Source organism: Pocillopora verrucosa, chromosome 11, assembly GCF_036669915.1.
Source record: "Pocillopora verrucosa isolate sample1 chromosome 11, ASM3666991v2, whole genome shotgun sequence".
In the NCBI taxonomy this organism is placed as follows: Eukaryota; Metazoa; Cnidaria; class Anthozoa; order Scleractinia; family Pocilloporidae; genus Pocillopora; species Pocillopora verrucosa.
Genome location: NC_089322.1, coordinates 16,683,665 through 16,706,772, shown reverse-complemented (window position 1 = coordinate 16,706,772; position 23,108 = coordinate 16,683,665). Strand labels below are relative to the sequence as shown.

General features: G+C 37.9%; 1 protein-coding gene across 1 annotated transcript; it reads left to right on the top strand.

The window, feature by feature from the left end:
- Positions 1–1,424: 1,424 nt before the first annotated feature.
- LOC131774224 (probable ATP-dependent DNA helicase HFM1) lies at positions 1,425–22,234 on the top strand. The gene is made up of 33 exons (XM_066174073.1): positions 1,425–1,512; positions 2,604–3,043; positions 3,534–3,641; positions 4,008–4,070; positions 4,433–4,503; positions 5,117–5,249; positions 5,483–5,634; positions 6,185–6,265; positions 6,515–6,688; positions 6,991–7,037; positions 7,380–7,533; positions 7,681–7,769; positions 8,061–8,104; positions 8,376–8,477; positions 8,794–8,819; positions 8,984–9,103; positions 9,296–9,343; positions 16,128–16,174; positions 16,514–16,647; positions 17,083–17,130; positions 17,530–17,610; positions 18,038–18,129; positions 18,229–18,335; positions 18,483–18,530; positions 18,619–18,682; positions 19,119–19,152; positions 19,348–19,429; positions 19,519–19,565; positions 20,442–20,527; positions 20,631–20,663; positions 20,749–20,799; positions 21,576–21,736; positions 21,892–22,234. Exons 1-33 carry the CDS (start codon positions 1,463–1,465, stop codon positions 22,115–22,117), a joined length of 3,243 nt encoding a protein of 1,080 aa, XP_066030170.1. The 5' UTR covers positions 1,425–1,462; the 3' UTR covers positions 22,118–22,234.
- Positions 22,235–23,108: the final 874 nt, after the last annotated feature.

The window sequence follows — 23,108 nt, the reverse complement described above, 5'->3', positions numbered from 1 at the left end:
ACTACATGCAATTGACACAGACAACGTTTTTAGTAGTCAATAGTGAGGAAGACGTCTATTCTATTCCTTCTTAAAATTTTTTGCTTGAAAGTCTATCATATTTAGACAACCTATTCTAAGTAATATAAATTCAGAAAAAAAAAGCATTTGCGTGACAAATGTGGCAATGGTTCTCATTAATATTTTGAGATGGGAAACCTAAAGCCTATCCTAGGCGTTCACCTTGTAAGACGGAACGAAACAGTCAACGGCGCCGTTTACTATTGAGCTTCGTCGTACTTACTGAAATTGAACATGCTAGAAAACGTAATTGAACTCCGTAAAGATACTTTGACAACTTCTGAAGTTGCCAGTTTAACTTTTATCACCTTCAGCGTTAGCAGTTAGCCATATCTTACCCCTCCAAGGAACGACGAACATTCCAGATATTTCTAAAGGAAAGCCTTTATTCAACCCTTCGAAACGGGGCTTAAAAGAGCTATCATATACAGAGTGATACTGGGCTTTCGTATTTTGCAGATAATAGCATATACGATTCAGGCTGAAAATTGCAATACGTATTGATCTTGTCCGTTTTTAACCATCCTCCGTCCATCTTGGTTTTTTTAATGACTCTTTTTTTGTCTTTCTCCGGGCAAACTATTTTAACCCTAAAACTCCAAAGATCTCGTCCATAATTCTCCCTCCTAGCTTCTTCAGATTTCCTTGCAATTTAGTTGAGAGAATTTGGAGTTAGATTAAGGTAACATCTTCTACCTGATAAGTTAGAGTATTCTCATAGCCTGTTTGCCGGATAATGTATGGATATTATTGGGAGAAGTTTCATTTTCATCACTTATGGGGGTTAAGGGTTAAGACTATTGGCTTTCCTCCAAGTTGTGACGAATATCTGAAAAGAAGTGAAAGCTTGGTAATACTGAATAGATCGTCCCGCATGACAATTGTTTGTGTTTATCCTCTTTTCTTTTTATTACTGAGTTTTTTTAATTAAAATTATAGATGCAAGAGCAATAATCTTTGAAAAAGCCAATAAGTCCCTTGCCCCACTCCCCACGGTTTATCATTTGTCGCGGCGAAGTGGCATCCCGTGCACGCTTTTTCCCGCCAAAACTGAAACTTGTCCAGGCGCAAAACAAATTTTGTTACAAATACAAACTGAACTACGGTAGTTTTTTCTGTGCTTCTTTCCGCTCTATAATCTCAAATAGCCATCATGAGAAGGAAACCGTGCACTTGCCTTTCGTAGAAATCTAATTGCTCGTTATTATACCAAGGTAAGATATTGTTTCAAACTTGAATTCAATTTTTAATTATCCGCATCTCGGAAGTCGTTTCTAATTTGCCGAAGTTGTGTCTGAGTGCAATGATTTGTGTCCGATATTAACATGATATTTGTACTTTGTCTTTCAGGGGATATGTTAAAAGGAAAATAAAGTTTACGCAGCTCAGTCCACCTTGACCCATGGAACTACCACAGAATTCTCAAGCCCGACATATCAAACAAGGCTTTGTGTAAGTATTTTACTTCAAGTAACAAATTACGTTCGCATCTTTTTAAGTTTAAGAATTTTTTCCTATAAACTCCTTTTCAAACGTTTTTATCTGGAGGTTACATGTTCTAATCTTTCGATGTTCATCTTCATCGATATATATCATGCATGCATAGATGAAATAATTACCTTTGTAATTAATCGAAATTAGCGTTATTTAAACTTGTTTTTCATGCATTAAATTGCGGTAGGAAACGCCTAAATAATCTGTGCTGGACTTTCGTATTACCTGTAAATGACTTATGATAGAGGTGAAATATTCCCAGGCTTAAGTTAAAAAAAAACCAATTAGTCCTTCAGCAGAATTTTTGCAGTCACTGTTGTTAATATTCATCAGACCAAGAAAGCCTTTTGTCCTTCCCAGGTTTATGTTTATGACTGTGAATGGCTTCCAAAACTCAAACTTACCTAAACACTTAATGGCTTCTCTCGTTATTCACGCTATCAAAATATTAAGCTCTGTGTGTTTGGAAAATGGAACAAATTAACCCTTACTATAACCATGTACACGTATTTGGATGGTTGAGAATCCAATCACTCTTTGTTTACTTGGTAAATAATCTACCTGGTATGTTGGTAGAACATACGGAAATAATCGATTGTAAGTCACAGCAGTTCGAAGCAGAAAGGACTGTTTTACAAACTTTTTGGGTGCATTATTGGAAAGAGTGCGGTCTACTGCTTTTAAAAATTAAAAAGTAATGTTTTCTTCTATATTTCATTTATTTGTTCATTCACTTTTTTGGACGAAGCAGGAGTTCTTTTGACAGTATTCACTGATGGCGAAAGAGTCATATTTGTAATGTTTTAATTCATTTTGACAGTTTTTCTCGGCCGTGTCTCTGGTTAAAATTAAACAAGGAAACGAAAACGAAATCAAATTAAGCCATGACTCGGAAAGTTTTATGTTCAACCGAAATGTAGGAAAACAGACATGCTGTTTTTGTGAGAAAACAGGAAAGATCAATAGCGGAAACGCAGTCTGTATAAAAACTGTAAGACAGCTGCTTAGTGGAAAGATTTTTGTAACAAGCTGTAACATTTGTCTTACAGGCCTCCTTTTAAAGCAACACGTCGAACTGTCCAAATACCACCTCCATCCCCGCCAATGTTAGACGACATACAGTCACAAATGTCCCAAAACGATCTCACTTCCACACAACTTTTCCGTTCAAACGCCGACTATTTCAACAACAGGAGATTTAAAACTTCGTCCAACTCTATGGACTCATCATCGTTTGTTACACAAGCATCAACTCCAAACAGCTTTGCTAGGCAATGGAACCAGAAAGAAAGCGAGTGGTTTGTAAGCAGCTCGCAGCGCACCCAATCCAGGTATTTACAACCATCGTTGTTATACGATGAAGAAGAAGCTGATAATGCGCATGAAGTAGTGGTACAAGATTCACCAGAGCTCTTTACTCAACACAGTGACTTTCATTTACGTGGTGCTCCGTTCAATGCGTCTGAACTGGACATGGAAGATTCAGAAGGTACAATAGCTCTCTTATGTTGTGCTCTTAAGATGTCGTACAACAGGCAAAGGCTCTTAGGCTTTCCTGAATTAGTGCTACTACATTGTATTGCATGGTGTTTAAATATTTCGAGAAGTAATATTAATATAAGAAGTAAAAAAAATTGGTCACTTTTACCCATGATTTCTGAATCTTTGTGTCCTGTTAGTCCCGAAGATGACTTGCTAAAGAACACTTTTGATGTTTGGTTACAGGTTTTACGATATTACCAAAACGCAAAATTGGGCTCAGAATCACCTGTAGTTCACTTATTTGGAAAACTGAAGCATGTAGTAACCTTAACTGATCAGGTTTGAAAACTAACACTCAAAAAAATATTATTTTCCCAGCATTTTAAGCTTAATCCGTAATGCTAGATGAATCTTGATCAGGAATGAGTGCACACATAGCAACGTTTTTCGAATAAACCATATCAAGTTTCATTTTTTCTTAAATTATTTTTTGTCAGGTTTTGCTTTTCAAGATGATGTCCCTGAAGAAGAAAATAATCAAAGCTTTTATTTGGCCTCAGTCCCACGGCATAACTTTGACACTCCAGCTCAACTTTTTATACCAGGTGAAACGCCATGTTTTTTGTTACTCTTGTCTTAGTGTGTTGTTGAATGCTGTCATATATAATGGCTTTAGAAATTCAGACAATTTTGCAAATTAATAGATGTCAAACACAGGTCTACACTATTGGCATAGCTTTCAGAAATGTGTTTTCTACCGAGAGCCACGCATTACTCACGCGTGACGGGAGTACATTGCACCTGCCTTCACTTGCCTGAAAAACGTGAAAACGACAAAAACAGGACTCGGTCTGTAGGCTTCAATCTCGGTGGATCAATAGTGACAGACGCATTAGTAGTTTAATTTCAATAAATATTTATCTCACCTTGTCTTTTATCTCAAGCAAACCTGTAATTTATCTGCTCCTTAGACTATGGAGATCAACCTGAGAACCCGAATGCAGGGATAGGGCTTCGCTCTGTCAATGAGATACGTATCCTCTCTAAAAATAGGAACACTTTCAATAGTTAAGTAAGAAAACAATTTTCAACGAGTTAAACTTGCAATGATGAGATCAGAATAGCGTTTATTATACTGCTCGCAGGTAAATGTAAACGGTCGGAATACTAGAGTCGGTACCAGAGGAAAGAGAATCGCGGTTTGTTTCGAAAGAAAGTTTCGTAGTTGAAAATGATCGATCTTTCCGATGGAAAACTTTAAAAGAATATCCCAGTCCGCTTAAACTTCGGATAAAAGGTTTATCTTGGTAACTCATAACATAAATTGATATTATCCAGTTGAAGTTCTGAAAAGTATATATGTTGAGCATCTGTAACTTTCCTTGATCATACAAAGCCAACCCATTTCGTTCAGTATTTAGCAAATTTCCCTACTTTAACATCGTGCAGTCAAAAGTATTTGACGAGGTAAGCCTTGCTCTAACATTGCGGTAATTAACATGAGAGTCTTTTCGTGGGAAATCTGATAGGGAGGAGAAATGATGTATAAGAGCTACAAAGAGGGGCCAGGTCATGAACTCAGCTAAGAGCCTCCTTATAGTCATATTAAAGTGATGCCAATATGTGAGATGAATGGTAACAACTGATATTGATTTGAATGAACATTCTCAAAGATTCCAATCTACTCTTCTTGACACAGCAATGCTTGGCTTTTGAGGCCTAATAAGGCCGAAACAGCCGTACATGGCAGCTAACACGATCGCATAATTTTCCCTTGTTTCTTCTCCTTTTCTTCTCTCCTTCTCAATTTCTTGTTTTTTTATTCTTTTGTTTGTTTTCGATACTGGAGGCATAGTGTCATTATCATTGTTGCCTTGATGGGCATTCTGTGTTGCACCACTTGTACCTGTCATCAAGGTAAAAGGTAGTTTTTGATACATCAGAAGCAATGCTTGAAACATAACAATCGGAGCTTGTCAATCTATTTGTAGTGGAGGTCTGTTAAAGTAGTATATGTAGGTAAGGATGCTACTGCCTGTGTCGTTTCACCAAGTTCTGAAGCTTTACCTTTTAATAACAGGTGATGTACACCGATAGACCTCTTGTGGTGTGCGCTCCAACAGGTTCTGGAAAAACAGTAATTTTTGAGCTTGCTGTTATTCGTCTTCTTATGAACTGTGAGGGAGGACTAAGTACAGCTAAAGTAGTTTATAGTAAGTGTCTATGTAGATACAACAATAAAATCTCAAAGAGCTGATAATGTAGCTTTATAAGGCTTGTCTTCCGGCCTTTCACTGAATAAATTCAACATGAATTTTGAGACGATTGCGTTCGTAAATATGCATCACGTTTCTTATATTATTTCCAACGTCATTTTCGTGTTAATTTTTTAACGCTCAGTTAAGATATAAATTAAGTCTTTCCGCCTGATTTTCCTCATGCACAGTGGCCCCTATGAAGGCATTATGCAGTGAACGCTTCACTGACTGGTCGACTAAATTTGGACCGTTTGGCTTAAGATGCAAAGAAGTAACAGGCGATAGTGAGTTGGATGACCTCTATGAACTGCAGAGCGTCCATGTGATAATGACCACTCCTGTAAGTCCAACGATCGATCGTACCATAAGCATACATGGACATTGGTCGCCTGACGAGCCAGTTAACCAGTCATTTGTTTACTGAGTCGAAACGTCAGTAGGTAGTTGAGTCTTTACGGTGGTCAGTTTACATTATCAACTCAGTTGATAAAACCAATTATCTTAAATACCCCCCACTGACGTAGTCCTGTAGTTTCTTTAGAAACTTACCCCCTTTCGGTAGTCAGTAGTTCAGTTCGTGTGTCAGCCAGTCAGTAAGTTATTAGTTAGTTTTTCGATAACTTAGCCGGCCAGTCACTCAGTCAGTTGGTCTGTCAGCCAGTCAGTCAGTTGGTCTGTCAGCCAGTCAGTCAGTTATCAGTCAGCCAGTCAGTCAGTTATCAGTTAGTCATTCGATCATTCAGCCGGCTAGCCATTCAGTCCGTTGGTTTGTCAGCCACTCAGTCCGTTGGTTTGTCAGCCACTCAGTCAGTTATCAGTTAGTTATTCGATCAGTCAGTCAGGTAAAGTCTCAGCATCATTGAAGTCTTTTTTTCCCTTTCGATCAACAGGAAAAATGGGACAGCATGACAAGAAAGTGGAGAGACAACAGATCCCTCGTGCAGTCAGTCAAGCTTTTTCTCATTGATGAGGTACCTGACTTTGAACTGCAACAGGGTTATGACTGGACGCAATGAACGCGCAAATCCTATTGATCCAACATGATTAACATAATTTGTTTGATAGTAACAGGATTATTCATTACTTTATATCTAACTTCGAGAAAGGCTTGAACTTATAACTTAATCCTTGAGTAATCTTTTTTGGGGCTTTATCGAGTTAAAACTTGAGAAAATTCAAAATAGGAAGCAATTTGCTATCCATACTCCCTAATATTTTAGGTTCATCTTATTAACGATGACGCAAGAGGAGCCACTGTTGAAGCTGTCATCAGCCGTATGAAGACCGTTCAATCCACTATGACCCGCTGCAGCACTTCAGGAAATACCAGCAGTCTTGGTATAGCGGGCATGCGACTTTTGGCCATCTCAGCTACCATACCAAACGTGAAAGATGTAAGTTTCCTCAGTACGGTCACTGGCCAAAATAGTTACATATAGGTTTCTTCACAGTCGAGGGCTTGAGTTGGGAGAGAAACATGACTCGAGCTGGAGGAAAAATATAATACAGGCAGACCACTCACTAAACAGTGGTGATAATGCTGTAAACTTAATTCTTCGAGGAAAAAAGCTTCGACCATTGTTGTTTCCGGATAGATTTGGAAAGTGACTGCTTTTTCGGGGAAATTTATAGCTGACCTACGCTTCCCTGTGGGGTAAAATATAAGGTTAAGTGTTTATATTTCCGTTTAAAACAGATTTCAGCCTGGCTTGGAGGTATTGACTCTCCTGCATCTCACTACAGGTAAGAAATAATTGTCCTAAATTTTTTTACTTCTAGCATTCTTCGTACTCAAGAATTGCGAAATGAAAGTTTTGTTCCAATTATGTAAAACTATTTGCTTTCTATAAGATGTAAAATAAAACAAAGAAAAAAGTATACAGGAGGGGAGGTTGTATTCAATTCCATCCCTTCTTGCCACTTCCAATGGGACTCTAGGACTGGGTGGAAAGTATATCACAAATATTATGGCGAAAGCCTAATTTCTTCTCCCTTTCCGCCCCTTTCCCCACCTCTACCTCACCTTGGCATTCCCGTTTAGACTGATCTAAAAGCTCTGATCTCATTGAATACCTTCTTTTGCAGTATGGACGATTCACACCGACCAGTGAAACTACGTAAAGTTGTTCTTGGTTTTCCTAAGGGGAATAATTTCTCTGACTTCCGATTTGACTTGTCTCTGAATTATAAGTTGAGTGGCATCATTCAAACTTACTCAGATCGGAAACCTACTCTTGTGGTGAGCAAAATATACCGGATGGTTACAAATAAAAAGGTTGAGGTTTATCTTGTTTAAGGAAGGAGTTATTCGTGATAATGCACAAATATGTTTAATGGCATATATTCCTGCGTTGAAAAAATAATATTGCGGTTTATTCTAAACTAGTTTTGTTCAACACGCAAGAGTGCTCAGCAAGCAGCACAGACGCTTATGAAAGACGCACGCTTTATCATGAACTCAGAACACAGACAGAGGTAAACCGATCGAATTGTAATTGTTAGGACTGTAGAGTTTGACCTGTTCCGTTTAGCAATTAGCTGCATAACTGAAGGAGAAATGTATCAAAAAGTCAATGTGGCTGTTTGTAATAGATCGCGAGTTAAACAACACTCGTTTATCATAAAGTCACTAACACCACAATTAGCCTTACATGTAACAGTGTCAAAGCCATGTTACATTTACGACAGTGAAACAGTTATGTTACGACCCATTGAAGGTGAAGGAGAAGTTTATTTACATCTACTACAACATTAATTATCTTATAGGCTTCAGAGGATTGCTAACTCTCTTCATGATTCTAAACTGAGAGGTGAGTGACATGTATCGAGCGAAACACTTTGCTTGTGATGAAAAGCCAATGAACAGGGGGTGAAGTTATTTTCAACAAAGCGGGGTCGAAACTTAATCAGTGAATTTGTGATTTGAATTAGTTTTCACACTATGTATCCATGGTAGGAAAACACCTCGATGTCAGTCCTAAAGTTATTGTCTCATAGGACTATTTTGAGTACTTGGACAATTTAATCGTGGTCTTGGTAGTGTCTTTTGTCTTTTTTTTCACATACGACTTTACTTTGCAGAGTTAGTGATGTGTGGGATTGGGTACCACCATGCAGGACTCGATCCCACGGATCGAAGGAACATTGAAACAATGTTCATCAAAGGCGACTTGCCTGTACTTTGTGAGTATACACGGAGACTATCGGGTAGTCTTTGACCCTGAATAATTTTTACTCATTCTTGCCTATCCATGTAGTAAACAAGGAGTTTGTCTCATATGAACCAAGTATACATCTTAGCTCATCAATCGGAGTTCTCTTAAAAGAGCTTAGTTTGTTGACCATCAGCCCGCACGATCGGAAATTCTCTGGCTCAAAGAAACTCTGACTTCATGTTGGTCCCCTACTCTAGCCAAATGTTTCACTTATTTCTTCCTTTACTTAGTGAAGAAGTTGTTACCTGAGTATTATAGTACTTTTGCTTTCCTTATTTTTTCAGTTGCAACTAGTACTCTGGCTGTAGGAGTAAGTTTTGTTTCTTTGTGTCTTTTTTATCGATTTCCCAATAAAAATACGATAGCATCTATAACATTTCATAGAGTGGATCTTCAGAAGAAACCCATCTTTATTTGTCACTAGAAAAAGTAATATTCGTCAAAGATTAATTTGAACAAGAGTTTCATTGTCAGGTAAATCTTCCCGCTCATCTGGTCATCATCAAGTCAACATCTCACTACGTCATGGGCGTGTTTCAAGAGTACTCAGAAACACAAATACTTCAGATGATTGGAAGGGCAGGAAGACCACAGGTATTTTCACCGATACTAAACGTAGCAAGACTGTCATTTGTGGGAAAATCCTAAACATTCGTGAAACATGGCTGACTTCACCGTTGGCGTTTTGTTTGTTTGATTATTGCAAGGGTTTAATCATTTACCTGATAGGAAATGTTTACATCTCACAAACCAGTCTCATTGAATACGAATTTTCTTTTTTCTTAGTTTGATTCCTTCGCCACTGCAGTCATTTTGACAACAATTGCAAACAAGGTATGTTATACTGTGAAAGCTTTGTACGTTCCTCTCTCATTGAGGATTTTAATTTTACATATGAATACAAATCAGAGCCGGAGGTCCTTTCCTCATTTTAAAGCTGTTAAGATTTCACAAATACCCTAACAAATAAGTAAGACTCTCAACAATCCACGATTTATAATTGCCCGTATCTCCATACGGGCCGAGAAAGGGCATCTTATGTGGCATAGTTTTAAGAGAGGAAACAGATTATCCTCTCTTGGCAGAAATTAAAACTTAAGTACGATTATGTGCGTTAACCTTAGTGAAAGAAACTGTGCAGTCTACCTTTTTTTTTTATCATCCTTATTATTTCCTTAACTTGCAAGATTTTGAACTCCTTATTTCTGCCTTGTGAGTCATTCGTTAAGGAAACAGGTTCAATTAACGAGGATGAACCGTGGTTTGTTGCAGGGGGTTTTTTGAAATAATTTTTGTCTCAGTCGCTCCAAAGGCAGAGAAGTGTAGACCACCAACTTCATTTCAGCGAAAACTTTTGCGAAAGCAATTTACTCGAGGAAAAAAAGAAACAAGACAACTGAATCTAATGTTTCCGATCATTTTAATAACATATTTCTTTCAAATTCACAATTGACGTACGTGAAAGCATTACAAGCGATTGCAAAGAGCGCATACGACTTCCACATTCATAAATATCTTTAACAACACTTTTTCATATATATATAAAAAAAAAGGAAATCAGTCTTAGAAGAAAAATACTGGCACCTCGCGTCATGTAAATCACCTGTTAGTAAAAGAACAATAACAAGAATAGGTAGTGAAAACCTTGAAAATAATGCGTATCACGGTTCAAGATTCTGTCTTTAAACCAAGGCATAGTCGACTACTTCCTCCGTATGGATAAGTTTTAATGTATCACCCGACGCGCGTAGGGCAATCAGTTACTGCAGCCTAGGCTGCATGAGATTTTGTACAGCTCAATCAGAAGAGGGCGTAGCTTGTTGCACTTTCGCTCTTAATTCTGCAAAGGGTCTCTTGTTTCTACATCTCCTGGGAGCTGATCGTGAAGTCTTAAGAATGATAACGCAACGAAGAATTATTTTAAGATGAACATTCAAATGAATATTTATACAAACCTGCTGGGTCTGGTTCAGCACTTTGCATGGTGATCAAGGATTCACAGTTTCTGATGGATTAGTATCATATGCACGAGACTGCTCCACATAGGGTACTTGATAGGATTAGATGAGAAACTCTATGTAAGTGTCAAGTGTAATAACACTAAATTTCGAAACCACTAATTGTAGCTACAATGACATAATCATCTAAATTCCTAAGATTATGAATACCCCATACGCAGACTATGCCTAATCATTTGATTTCTCAAAATGTAATTTTATTTACTCAAATAGTTGGCGTCCAAAGATTACTTAAACGGATAGAGAGACTATTTTCCTGACATACACGCTTATAGAGAGTAGAAAAGATTAGGTTGCTTATCAACGAACGCTCTAGGTATCTCATGCTTGGGTGTTAAGAGGAACTAGAATGTAAGTTACAAACCTGTTGGGTATGGTGATAATTGTTGGACTTGTATCGGGCCAGATCCAATGTAGTTATGAGGAAACGGATTCTGTTCCGCAGGTATCCAAAATCCTTGATCCATGTCAGGCATGTTATTTGCCCATTTGTTTGGTCTAACGTTCATAGTTAACGGAGTTTTCCAGGTGTTGGAAGAAGAGGGCAGTGGACATGGTGCTACTCCTGGTATAGTCCCCACAGGATTAACAGCACTTGGATTCTGTTCTGCAGAAATGTTCATCGGTGGGGGTGTTGGCCAATTGTTGGGGAGAAAAGGCCTTGACTGTGGTGCTTCTCCTGGAAACGGCCCCACAAGATTACTAGGATCTCGATTCTGTTTCGTAGGGACACCCCTTCCGTGGTCTGTATAAGCCATGTTGGTTGGCCATGCGTTGGGCACAAGGTTCTTCGGTGTGGGAGTTGGCCAATTGTTGGGAAGAAAAGGCCTTGGCCATGGTGCTACTCCTGGAAACGGCCCTACATTTCTTATAGGATGTGGATTCTGTCTAGTAGAGAAATTGTTTCCTCGGTCTGTGTAGGCCATATTCGTATTTGGCCATGCGTTGGGCGCAATGTTAATCGGTGGCTGAGTTTGACGAAAGTGAGAGGCAGGAAAAAGTACCATTGGTGTTTCCATCCTGCAGTGTCTCCCTATAAAAGAGAAAAAAATATATTATCTATTTATTATGATGGCAACCGGTATCACGTATACGTTGCTCGACTTTGTATTTAACTGCTCTCCATCTCCTTACATTCCGTTGAATCGTGTTGCACTGACTCAGTTTTGTTAAGGGGTATGCATAGACATGTGTTGTATTGCCATACCCTCGTATTCCGTTGTGTTATAACTGTAGTAAATTGCGACCTGATGCAGCACTCTCCTGGGTAGCTTTGTTGGCTCTCTGGCGTTCTTTTTAAAAGATTTCGCCGTGCCTGGTTGAGAGTTATTTGTTCTGTTGCATTCAATTTGTGCAGTCCTCTGCACTACGTTTTGGCCTAGTAGCCTGTGTTGCGTTGAATGAGCAAGTTGCATTATGCTGTATTCACCCCGGTAAAAATCTTATATCGTAATGAAGCGAGAAAAGTCACGTAATAACAGTTACGTGGCATTACTTCGCACGCTGCTGAGTTATATTGAATAATACATTTGTGTTGTGTCCCTCCCATCTGAGCTGGGTGGCGTTTTGTTGCATTCCTCTGCATCGTGCTGCGCTTAAAAGTTCTCCGTTGCGCTGAGTCACCGAGTTCCATTAAGCTGAATTTTACCCTAGACTGTATGGATACTTAAGAAGCCATATATATAAACAATGAGATTCACTAAACGTTAGTGTGTATGATCTTAGTCTGTACTCTTACTTGATCTCTCCTACTTACCTGGTGGGCCGGGACAGATCCTTGGCGGGAAATAACTTGGTTTGGGATGGCTCCACGGAGGTGCCTCCAACCCAAGCATTTGTGGAGGACCGCATGAACGCATTCGCCGCCGCTCTTGGGCTATCGGCTTGTCGTAACGTCTGCCCATCGATGCTTTTTTCTTGGGTTGCATCTCTTTATTTGGATAAAAATTCTGTAGATAAATTATGCCACAGGAAGCCTGTTAGCATAAATTCCTCGTCAATCACATCTAGAATTAGGTTATTTAAAGGAATTTTGAACCTTTTTTTTTTAGGAAGACTGCTTTAATATCAATTAAACATTTTAGGCTCTGGGTAGAGATTGTGGAAGATAACGATATTCGTTTTCTATAGTTAGATAAAGAAATGACTAGCTCCAAAAGAAGAAGAGGTTAATTTCAAAAGATTCACACAATCTGCTGAAAAAAAAATTCTAGACCTTAGTTGCTGGTCGAAATTCTCTTGCTAGAGGGTTCAATGTAGTCCCGTTGACACCACTGTGAAAGTAAACAAAACGAAGAGTATGTTAAGTTGAATCGTGACTTTGTAATCTAGTATTTTGAAAGACAGAACTATTCTCGACACCCTTCTCCGCTGTACTCTTACCCTCCAACCTAAAACTCAATCACCGTCTAACATCTCCGTTAATTTTTCAGAACATAATCTGAGTAAGGATTGTTTGCCACTAAGCATTTGCAGGTCCTACTCCTTGAACAGACCAGCTACACAGTATAATCAGTGAAAATTTCGGCCGTGAAATCTCTTACCTTTCAGAACTGGTGTGCGCAATATATTCACCGTGGCTGTTATGCTGGGAAACACCAGAGTTCTGCGTCAAAATTTAAAAAAAAAAAAAAAAAAAACCATTAAATGACTATGATTAAGTAATTTGATCCTAAGTTGTTGTTTTTCCATTATTCTGTCAAATCTCACGTATTAGATTGTTTCCTAAAAAAGCAAAAATTCATTGCCTGAAAAACGAATGGAGGCCTTATCTACCTTTCTAGAAAAATAGCAAATTGTCAAACTTGATAAAACGTCTTTCATGTCACCTGTAGGAGGCTCAATTTTTTCTTCAGAGAAGTGAGAAAATGTTTAACTCAATAATACCTCTTTCTTGCGACCTGTAACTTGCCTCAATTCAGGTTTACAACCACTGTTATTACCTTTTTCAGACGAACGAATTCATGGGTTGGTACTCGTTCAGCTGTCTTTCTGCTGCACTCTGCATCTTTTTCGTTCCCTCTTTCGGGGTCACACACGTGAACCACCTGTGTAGAACGTGGAGACAAACGTGTCATGGTGACTTTTTGCATAACAAACTTTGTCTTCTAATTTGAATTATGGATCTCTTACTCAAGAACGAAATGGAGGCTTAATTCACCCTTTGAGAAAAGTAAGAAAATGTGAACTTAACGATACCTCTTTCCTGTCATCTGTATCCCTGCTCGACACAGGTTCAAAACCATTGTTATCAATTTTTTCCTCACGAGAGCAATCGGGGAATGGTACCTGTTCAGCTATCTCTTTGCTGCACTCCGCATCTTTCTCGTTCCCCATTTTGGAGTCATGCACCTGAACCACCTGTGTGGAACGTGGAAAAAATGTGTCATGTTGATCTGTCCCAAACCAAACATTGTCTTCCAATTTGAATTATGGATCCCTTACTTAAGAACGAAATGTAGATTCAATTTATCCTTTTAAAAAAGAAGGAAAATGTGAAACTTCTTAATACTTCTCTCCTGTCGCATGTATCTCGGCTGAATTCAGGTTTACACCCACTGTTAGTTGCCTTTTGTGCAAGAGCGGACTCAGGAGACTGTACTCGTTCAGCCTTCTCTCTGCTGCACTCTGTATCTTTCTCATTTTCTCTTTCGGGATCTTGCTCCTGAGCCACCTGTGTGGAACATGGAAACAAGTGTGTCGTAGCGATTTTTCTCTTAACAAATGTTGTCTTCCAATATGAATTATGGATCCCTTACTTCAGAACGAAATGGAGGTTCAATTATCCCTGTAGCAATATAGGAAAACATTAAACTTAATGATATCTCTTTCCTGTCATCTGTATCCCATGTCAACTCAGGTTCACAACCTTTGTTATTTACTTTTTCAAAAAGTTAACAACGGTGGTTGTGAACCTGCGTGCATTCGGGGTATGGTACTCGTTCAGCTTAACCACCTGTGCGGAAGTGGAAACAAACGTCTCATAGTGATCTGTCCCACGTCAAACATTGTCTTCCAATTTGAATTATGTATCCTTCTGCTAAGAATGAAAAGTAGGCCCAATCTACCCTTTTTTAACGTTAAACCTGGTAATACCTCTTTCTTATCACATGTATCCCGGCTAAACTCAGGTTCACAACCATTGCTATTGACGTTTTCCACACGAGTGCACTCTGGGGTTGGTACTCTTTCAGCCTTCTCCCCGCACTCTGCATCTTTCTCGTTTCCTCTTTCGGTATCTTGCACCTGAACCGCCTGTGTCGAATGTGGAAACAAACGTGTGGTAATGATTTTCCCCATGGATCCCTTACTTCAGAACGAAATGGATGCTCAATTTACCGTTTTAGAAAGACCGAAATGTTAAACTTGATAATACCTCTTTCCTGTCATCTATATCCCGGTTCAACTTAGGTTTACAACCACTTTTATCAGTGTCTTCCCCTCGGGCCCCTTCGGGGAATGGCACTCGTTCAACCATCACTTTGCTGCACCCTACATCTTTCTCGTTCTCTCTTTCGGGGTTATGCCCCTGGACCACCTGTGTTAAACGTAGAAAACAAACGTGTTGTAGTGATGTTTACTATAACAAGCATTGTCTACCAATCTGGACATGGATCCTTACTTCAGAATGGAATGGAGGACTCATTTAATTATTCAGAAAATTAGGAAAATATTAAACTTAATAACACCTCTTTCCTGTCAACTTTATCCCAACTCAACTTAGGATTACACCCATTGATATTTTTCTGGATCGATCGATCGCCCTATCTGTCAGACTAGTTGTCTGAAAGTGTGTATTTGGCTTCAATTTCTAAGTATCCATGTAAAGAGTACTAGTGTTGTGCACTTAATTTGATTTTTGGTCTAATGTGAAGAAAAAAGGGGGTTTTAGGTGGCTCTCGCAATGCCAGGGTCGGTGGTGATTTTGGTGCTCCTTTTCGAAAACTCTGATAATACTAAATTGAGATAAATTGTATACCTTTTCTACTACGTCGCTTAAAGCATCCGTGTCATCACTTCCGATGAAACCCTTCATGATTTCACTGACGGCGAATAACGCCTGCCACAGTGTGACGAAAGGCATAGTCGCAAATAGTGAGAAAGGTTGAGAAAAGTTTGAATGTGTCTTTGTTAAGTGACGTCACAGAGGTAATTGATGCTGCGCGTGCGGTTTTCTAATCGTTAATTGGTGAAATTAGCTGGCTTTTCGTCACTGAAACTGTTACTAAGTTAACCAAAAAAATTAGCCGATTGCATGAAAATAAACAATAACTGGAACTTCAGTCTATATTACGCGCCCTTTATTAAGCGGTTACTGATTAAATTCCCCTAATTCACGTCCCATATGTCCTGTAATTAAATCTCTGTAATCTCCTAATCTCTATCAAGTGGATTCCGACATCCTTTCTTCTTCCTAAGTTTTACAATTATTTTGCCATGCATGTCTTTGAAACGGTGACCTTTAAAAATAACAAATTAATTTAATAGATTCAAAACCACCGGGCTATCACATCTTACGCGGCTATGGTAGATTTGATTTGATTGAGCAACTTTCATTCGAAATCCTTTACTTCTCTTTGATGCTATAATTTATTTTGCAGGAAAAGTATACCGGCCTTCTTGAAGGCACTCAGAAATTGGAGAGCAGGTCTGTTTCGCATGTGAAGCTTACTAAATGTTTCGATTTGCTTTAGCTCTTTTGTTGTGCAGAAAGAAAAGAAGTCTTAAACGCGCGCACAGAATACTTACCTTATTTACAATAGACAGAGGGTCCAGAGAATGTCAACTCTCCTATTATTTCTCATTCACAGACTTTGTTTTATTAGATTATTGGTCATTTGCTGTCTAATGTTCTAGCTGTCAAATGAATGGCTGTTTTTCATAGCCCTTAGCTCATGATATTTGTTTTAAGGCCTCTGCGAGGTGTGGTAAACTAATCCTTTTTACCTTTTTTACTGATTGAATAATGGTCAATTGTTTATTGCAGTTTGCACCATCACCTAATCGAGCACTTGAACGCAGAAATAGTCCTTAACACTATCACAGACGTTTCTATTGCCATAGAGTGGTTGAAGTCCACCTTCTTGTATATAAGAATATTAAAGAATCCCACACACTACGGTATGTGTGGCATGTACGATAGGGATATTCCATTGTCATCCAGCATCTGGCGAAGTGGACAGAGCTGTAGGTTGATGGTTCTCCATAATAAAATTCTCCGGTTAAAACGGAGAATTGAGAATCCAGTCATTTAACGATTGCAACTCAAATTTAGAATAATTTGCAAGCCCAAAGGGGTATCTCATCGTTAAAGATGTTTCTCTATGTCAAAACCTTTTCATGTGGTGTCTCTTCCAGCTTGAGGGCTTTTAATAAGTTTTGAAGTAAATGGCAAACACTGCTAAGAAGGAGGCAGATGGAAGTTCTATCTGTATTTTGATGACGTTAATTTCAGCAAATAGGCGGAGATTGCATTTGAAATAGACAACAAAATTCGCCTGTTGCCAGCTGTCATTGAATACTGATTATTTTTGTTTTCTTGTTCACCTTATAAAGGGATACCTGAGGGACTTGAGAAAGAGGGTTTGGAACAAAAGTTACAAGGTATTCACAACAGCATTCCTCGAATTAGTCTATAATACTGTTTGATTTTTAGTTTTTGTTTCTTTCTGCTAGTTTTATTCTCTGCTTGTTTTTTTGTTTTGTTTTGCCTTGTTTTCCTAAGTTTTTATCGATCAATTCAAGTAATATTCTAGGCTAGTCTGGTGTGATATAGGCCTACATGGTACGAAAGAGGCTTGCGTGCTTCTACTTACGATAAGTAAGTCCTAGTAATTTTAGCCCTTGCTACCTTAGGTCTGTCGAATCAGAAATAATATCATGTATGTTTTTCTTTTCTTTCTCCAAAATTCTCAACTATTGATAATCCCAAACCATTCACTTCGAAGACAATCCAAGCTCCTTCGAGGAATATTTCGTAACTGGAATTTATTTATTTTGCAGATTTTTGTTTGAAGAGCCTCAACACACTGGAAAAGGCTGGGCTCATAAAAATGGACGACGGTTTTGATCTCAAGCCCACAGGTGGTGATGCAAACCATTCAGTCTTAATAGAATAGAGCACAGTATATGAATTTTAAAACACATTTTCAAAGTGAACCATAGTAAAAACGTTGGGTTAGGAATTGAGGCTGGAAGATAAACTAGTTTATGACAGAACTGGAGCTAAGAACGCTATCCACTTACTCGTAGAATTGATTCACATGTGACCTCATCGCACAATTTCAGAGCATTAATAAGGAAACAGATGATCTTCGGTGGGTTAATCATAATATGAGACCAAATTAGATAAAACATTTACTAGGAGATATATAGCAGCAATCGAAAAGAATTACTAATCATATAAGTGGAGTTAACGGTTTACGTTAGAGGTAGAGGGTTTCATTGACCTCTACTCCTTTTTTCTTTTGAAAGTGAAATATTGATAATGATGATATAATCTTTCATTCAGAGCCAGGTCGCCTGATGGCCAGATACTGCATTGCTTACGACTCCATGAAACAGTTTCTTAACATCAAAGGAACGGAAAGTCTTAGTGATATGGTGAGTGGTATTCCTATTCTGTCTTCGTTCAGCGTTGATCGAGAAACTTGATATTATTCTTGAAGCACTAAAAATATGGCGCAACGTAATGACTTTCAGGTTGATCTGGTGTCCAAGTGCAGAGAATTTTCCGATGTCAAGCTACGAATGAACGAAAAACGAGTACTAAATACTCTAAACAAGGACAAAAACAGCAAAAATGTAAGGTATAACTGTACTACTAGATGACCCTTTCGGAGCGTAAGTTTATATTTCATGCTCGAGCTGTCATTTACAATGGACAGCAAGCTTCAATGTTTGCTCTGTTTTATTTCGTTTTTTGTTGCTGTTGTTGTTTTTTTCTTCACGGGAAGGTTTCCGATCAGTGGAAGAATCAAGTCAACGGAACAAAAAGTTAATTGGTAAGAAACTGAACAATGCATTTTTAGTTCCTCTTAAACCTTTCATGTGATTAATTTTGTTAATGAAATTATAATAACACTTTTTCAGCCTTATACAAGCCACGCTTGGTTCACTTCCAATAGCGGAATTCTCCTTAAGCCAAGATGTTGCGGTCAGTTTGCACATTAGCCTTTTAATTTCACTTCTAATATCTTAAAAATTAATCCTCCGCACTGTCGGCCAAATATCTCTTATAATTTCATCTCTTATAGTTTGGTGTTCAATCGTCAATTTAATTTTCATTTCATTTTCTTTCTTCTCATCAATTCTTTTCCTGAAAATGTTTTGTTGTTGTGAGGTATAAAAAAAATTATTTTCGGGCAATCCTGGGAGTGAAGGGTCGAATGGTCGAAGTGCATTTTTTTAACCGTAACTCAAGCATACAATCCGTTAGATGGCTTGGAAAAATCGTTTTGAATCAGAAATATTACAATTAAAAGACCTTTTGTCTGAAAATGAAATTTTTAGGCAGGTTAACGTTTCTTTAAATCTGATAGTAGGAAACCTTTCATTTTGTCGTACTAACTTACAGTTTTTGTTTTGAGCAGAAAATATTTCGAGCCGGACAAAGAATTACTCGCTGTAAGTAACGAAACTTTTTGAGAAAATTTGCATATGTTAACACCATTCTCCCATTCGGTCTACTTTTAATAAATACTCCTCTCTGTAATAACGGATTTCTGGAGCTCCGTATCACGGAAAGTAACTTTCTGATGACTAATATCTCCACCACAAAAACGTTTCATAAAAACTCAATGACGGTTTTTCAATTTCCAGGTTTGACTGAGCTACAAATGTTGAATAATAATTTTATGTCACTTCAGAATTCAGTCATTCTCGCGAAGTGTATGAGAGCCAGGTAACTTTTGTTTGAAAGTTTGTGTTTTTGCTTTTCGTCTCACAACCGATTCTGTCGTTTGAAACTTGAAAATTAAAAATCTGTTGTAGATTATGGGAGAATTCCAAGTTTGTCTCAAGGCAACTAGAGAAAGTTGGTATGTTATTCAGCTCTTGGTGCTTTGGTATCATTTTAAACATTGCCCTGTTCACACTAATGATATGACACATCCTAAAACGGTCTTGAGGGAAATTTAATGAGATCTGATGGCTAAATCACTATTTGAAAGCACTTTTGCTCTTCTTGTTTTTTTGTATCGGATAATCCAAATATTTAGACAGGGTGCAAAATATTTCTAGTAGGCAGTTAACTCTCACGCTCTGTATATTTAATTCTCTCTACTGGCCGCAGAATATTTCTTTATTTATTCAACCATTTTTAAAACATTTGTGATCCTTGCAATCTGATTGGCTCTCACTGGTGTAATTTATTCATAAATCGCACTATTTTATGCTATAAATCGGTTTTTTTTTCTCAGCCAATCAGAGAGCTTTACTAAAACACAACAACCAACCAATTACAAAGCTTGTTTAGAGAAATCAATTTAATTGCTGGAAAATAAAATACATCTTTTGCAACTTTTTACAAACCAGCTCAATATACTGGATCAATAAAATATATGTAGAGACTAACGAAACTTGACTGAATTTTGGGATTTTAAAATAAATGTAATAAAGTGGCAAATGAACTTCGTGTCCTGCAAATTTGGTCTGAGATTATACTTGTGATTTCAAATAACGCGTGTAATTCCAGACCAAATTGCATTCCAACTCAGTTCAATTACTGTACAATTGTAAATTGGTTTCGAAAATTTGGTGTCACATCAGGTGTCACCCTTCAACGGATAAGTTTGACAATTCTCATCACTTTTTTTTGTTTTAAATTTTTGTGAAAATTCTACTTTATTATTATTATTATTATTATTGTTATTGTTATCATAATCGTATCATTGTTATTGTTATTTTGTTATTAGGACCTTCTTTGTCGGCTATGATGGTCAACGCTGGGTTGACAACCCTCAAGAAAATTGAGGAAACAAATCCGAGAGAAATAGAAATGGTATAAAAATCATTGCAAGTTATTTTGGCAATCTCCTTTCAGTCATTCACTGCGCATAATTCAATCCTCAACAATTCAATATTACGTGTTATTAACTTTTCAGATCGTTAATCGTCATCCACCTTTCGGAAGTCAGGTAGGTATGGTCGGCTTAATATATCTGTGGTTTATGAATAAAAACACTTGTCATATGCAATATATCTCTCCTTCATTACCTTTAGATTCGGGAAGCAGCTTCAACTTTACCAAAATATGAGGTTTCTGTTCAGCAGGTATATTATTTAGTCCATCATTACGGAATACGTTTCTTGTGTTGTGTATTTTGTATTGTGTGTAGATGTGTGGGTTGACAATAGGCGTTTCTGGGGTTGATCAAACTAACTGACGATCGAGAGCTGGATAGATGCAGTAAAAAGAGTATTGGCTTTGAAATTAGTCGTGTAATGTAATGTAATTGCGATATTTAGACAGGGTGGCCCAGTTCAGCTCAGAGCTGGTTTAAATGGGGGGCTGTATAAACAATGACATGGCAGACCACAACACCGGGAGCCACGTTCCTTACTCTTTGCGAGAAGTGTGTTTGTTCTGTATTGTCCCCTGCTAACCAGTAAAGAGAAAAGACAGGAGACGGGACCTACGGTTTATCGTCCTTATCCAAGAAGACTTAAATGTCTAACCATTTGATGATGTCAAATCAAAGGTAGTACATTCTCCTCAGTTATATGAAGACCCTGAGTGTTAATAGGGTCTAGTGGCAAATAAGACTTAACTATAAGGAGGTTAAAAGACTTATCCTCTCAATATGCTGAGAATTATTTTAAAAAAACCGAGTAAAGGCTCAAAAACATATTATTTTTAGGTTGCTTAGCCACGCCGACCATTCGTCAGACAGCTAATTTATGATTTGCCTCGACCGTCGTCACTGACAACCTAAAGCTAAAAATAACCTAGTCCTTGAAACTCACTTTCCAAACAATGAGCATAACCTACTTGACTTTCGAAAATATCAAACAATGGTTTATTCACTTCAAAATTTTCTATGTTAAAGACAGGGAAACATCAGCCAAATCGTTCCGAGATTGTAATTACAGTTACCATGATGAACTACATCAAGCGAAAAGATGCGATTGGGTCAGCAAGGAACAGCCACTTCTGCCTTCTGGTGATCGCTGATAATGAAAACAACGTGGTGTTCAAACAGAAATTAGGGTAACCAAAAATTTGTTACTCCTCAACACCTGAAACTTTATCCTCTTTTAGTTTCATCAACAGGAAAAGTAACAGTTGACTAAAGATGTTGATCATATATTTTGAGGTTGATGAGCTATCCACTGAACAAACCACTTTCATTGTTTTTACGACAGAGATTTTGTGTTTTTGAAAGAGGGATACTGGAGTAAGAGAGTTGACGTACAGCGAACGGCTGCTCAGTCTTCAGATTTGAACATACACCTTATCAGTCAAGAATACGGTACTGATACAGGAATGTATATATCATTATTGGCTCAATATAGGAACAATATCAGTACCTGGGCAACTGCGCACCTACCCCTCCCCCAACTCAACATTAACCCTAACTTGTTTAAGTGATTGTTGTTGCGTTAGGGAAGGGGTAGGTGCGTAGTTGTTCAGATGCTAAAATTGATCCAAAATATAAATCATGTTCGTTCTTTGGTCAGTAATATTTCACAAAGTGCTTCATCTCGGTTTTATAATTTGTGGCTCAGCGACGTGCTCGTCTGTACTGTTTGCCTCCTTCGCTTCCGACTGATAAATGTTGCGGTAAAATGCTTCTTGTGTTCGTCGTTTTAATGTTATTGGATCATTTTTTGTGAGCTGCATTGCCAGTTTCAATCCTCTGCTATTATACTGTCTTAAAGTAATCGAGTCCTTTTTTGAAAATTACCACTAGATCTGTAAAACTCGATCAATGTTGCTGTTAGTGGTAACGTTCACGTTTATAGAGAAAACTGTCCGTCGGAATATAGGTTAAGAAATGATATTCCATTTTTTTGATGACTTGTAACTGGACAAGCGCACAGTTTCATTTTATTTCTTTTCAGTTGGTTCGTAACGTGAGTAAACGTTCTCCCCTCAATACAGTGTTGGGCAGCCGTATCTTATCGTACGTCTAGTAATTTTTCAAATTATAGATCTGACTTTACTTTGATAAACCTACTCGAATTTACTAATCTTTTAATCTGAGCTGACTTTTTGATCTAACTAATTTATTTATGTTTGTTATTAACGGTTGTAAACATTCTCAAAGCTATTTCACGCGGGCGTATTCTAACTTTCTACTCTAGTGCAGAAATTGAAAAAAAATAAGGTATTATACGTACTAATGCACCCAGTGAGTTTTTTTTAATACTCTTTTTTTCTATATAGTAATTTTATATTTCTTGAGCATAATCGCGGAAACTTAAAATCCTGAATACCCCCATTTTTGTTATGTGTTTATTTAGCCTACCAGATTGTCATCGGCCCGGAATACAGCATACTTTTTCCAGCAGAATGAAGAATGAACCACATGCATGTGCTCCCAAACTTGTGAAGAGTCAATGCCTCTAAGTCAGGTAAA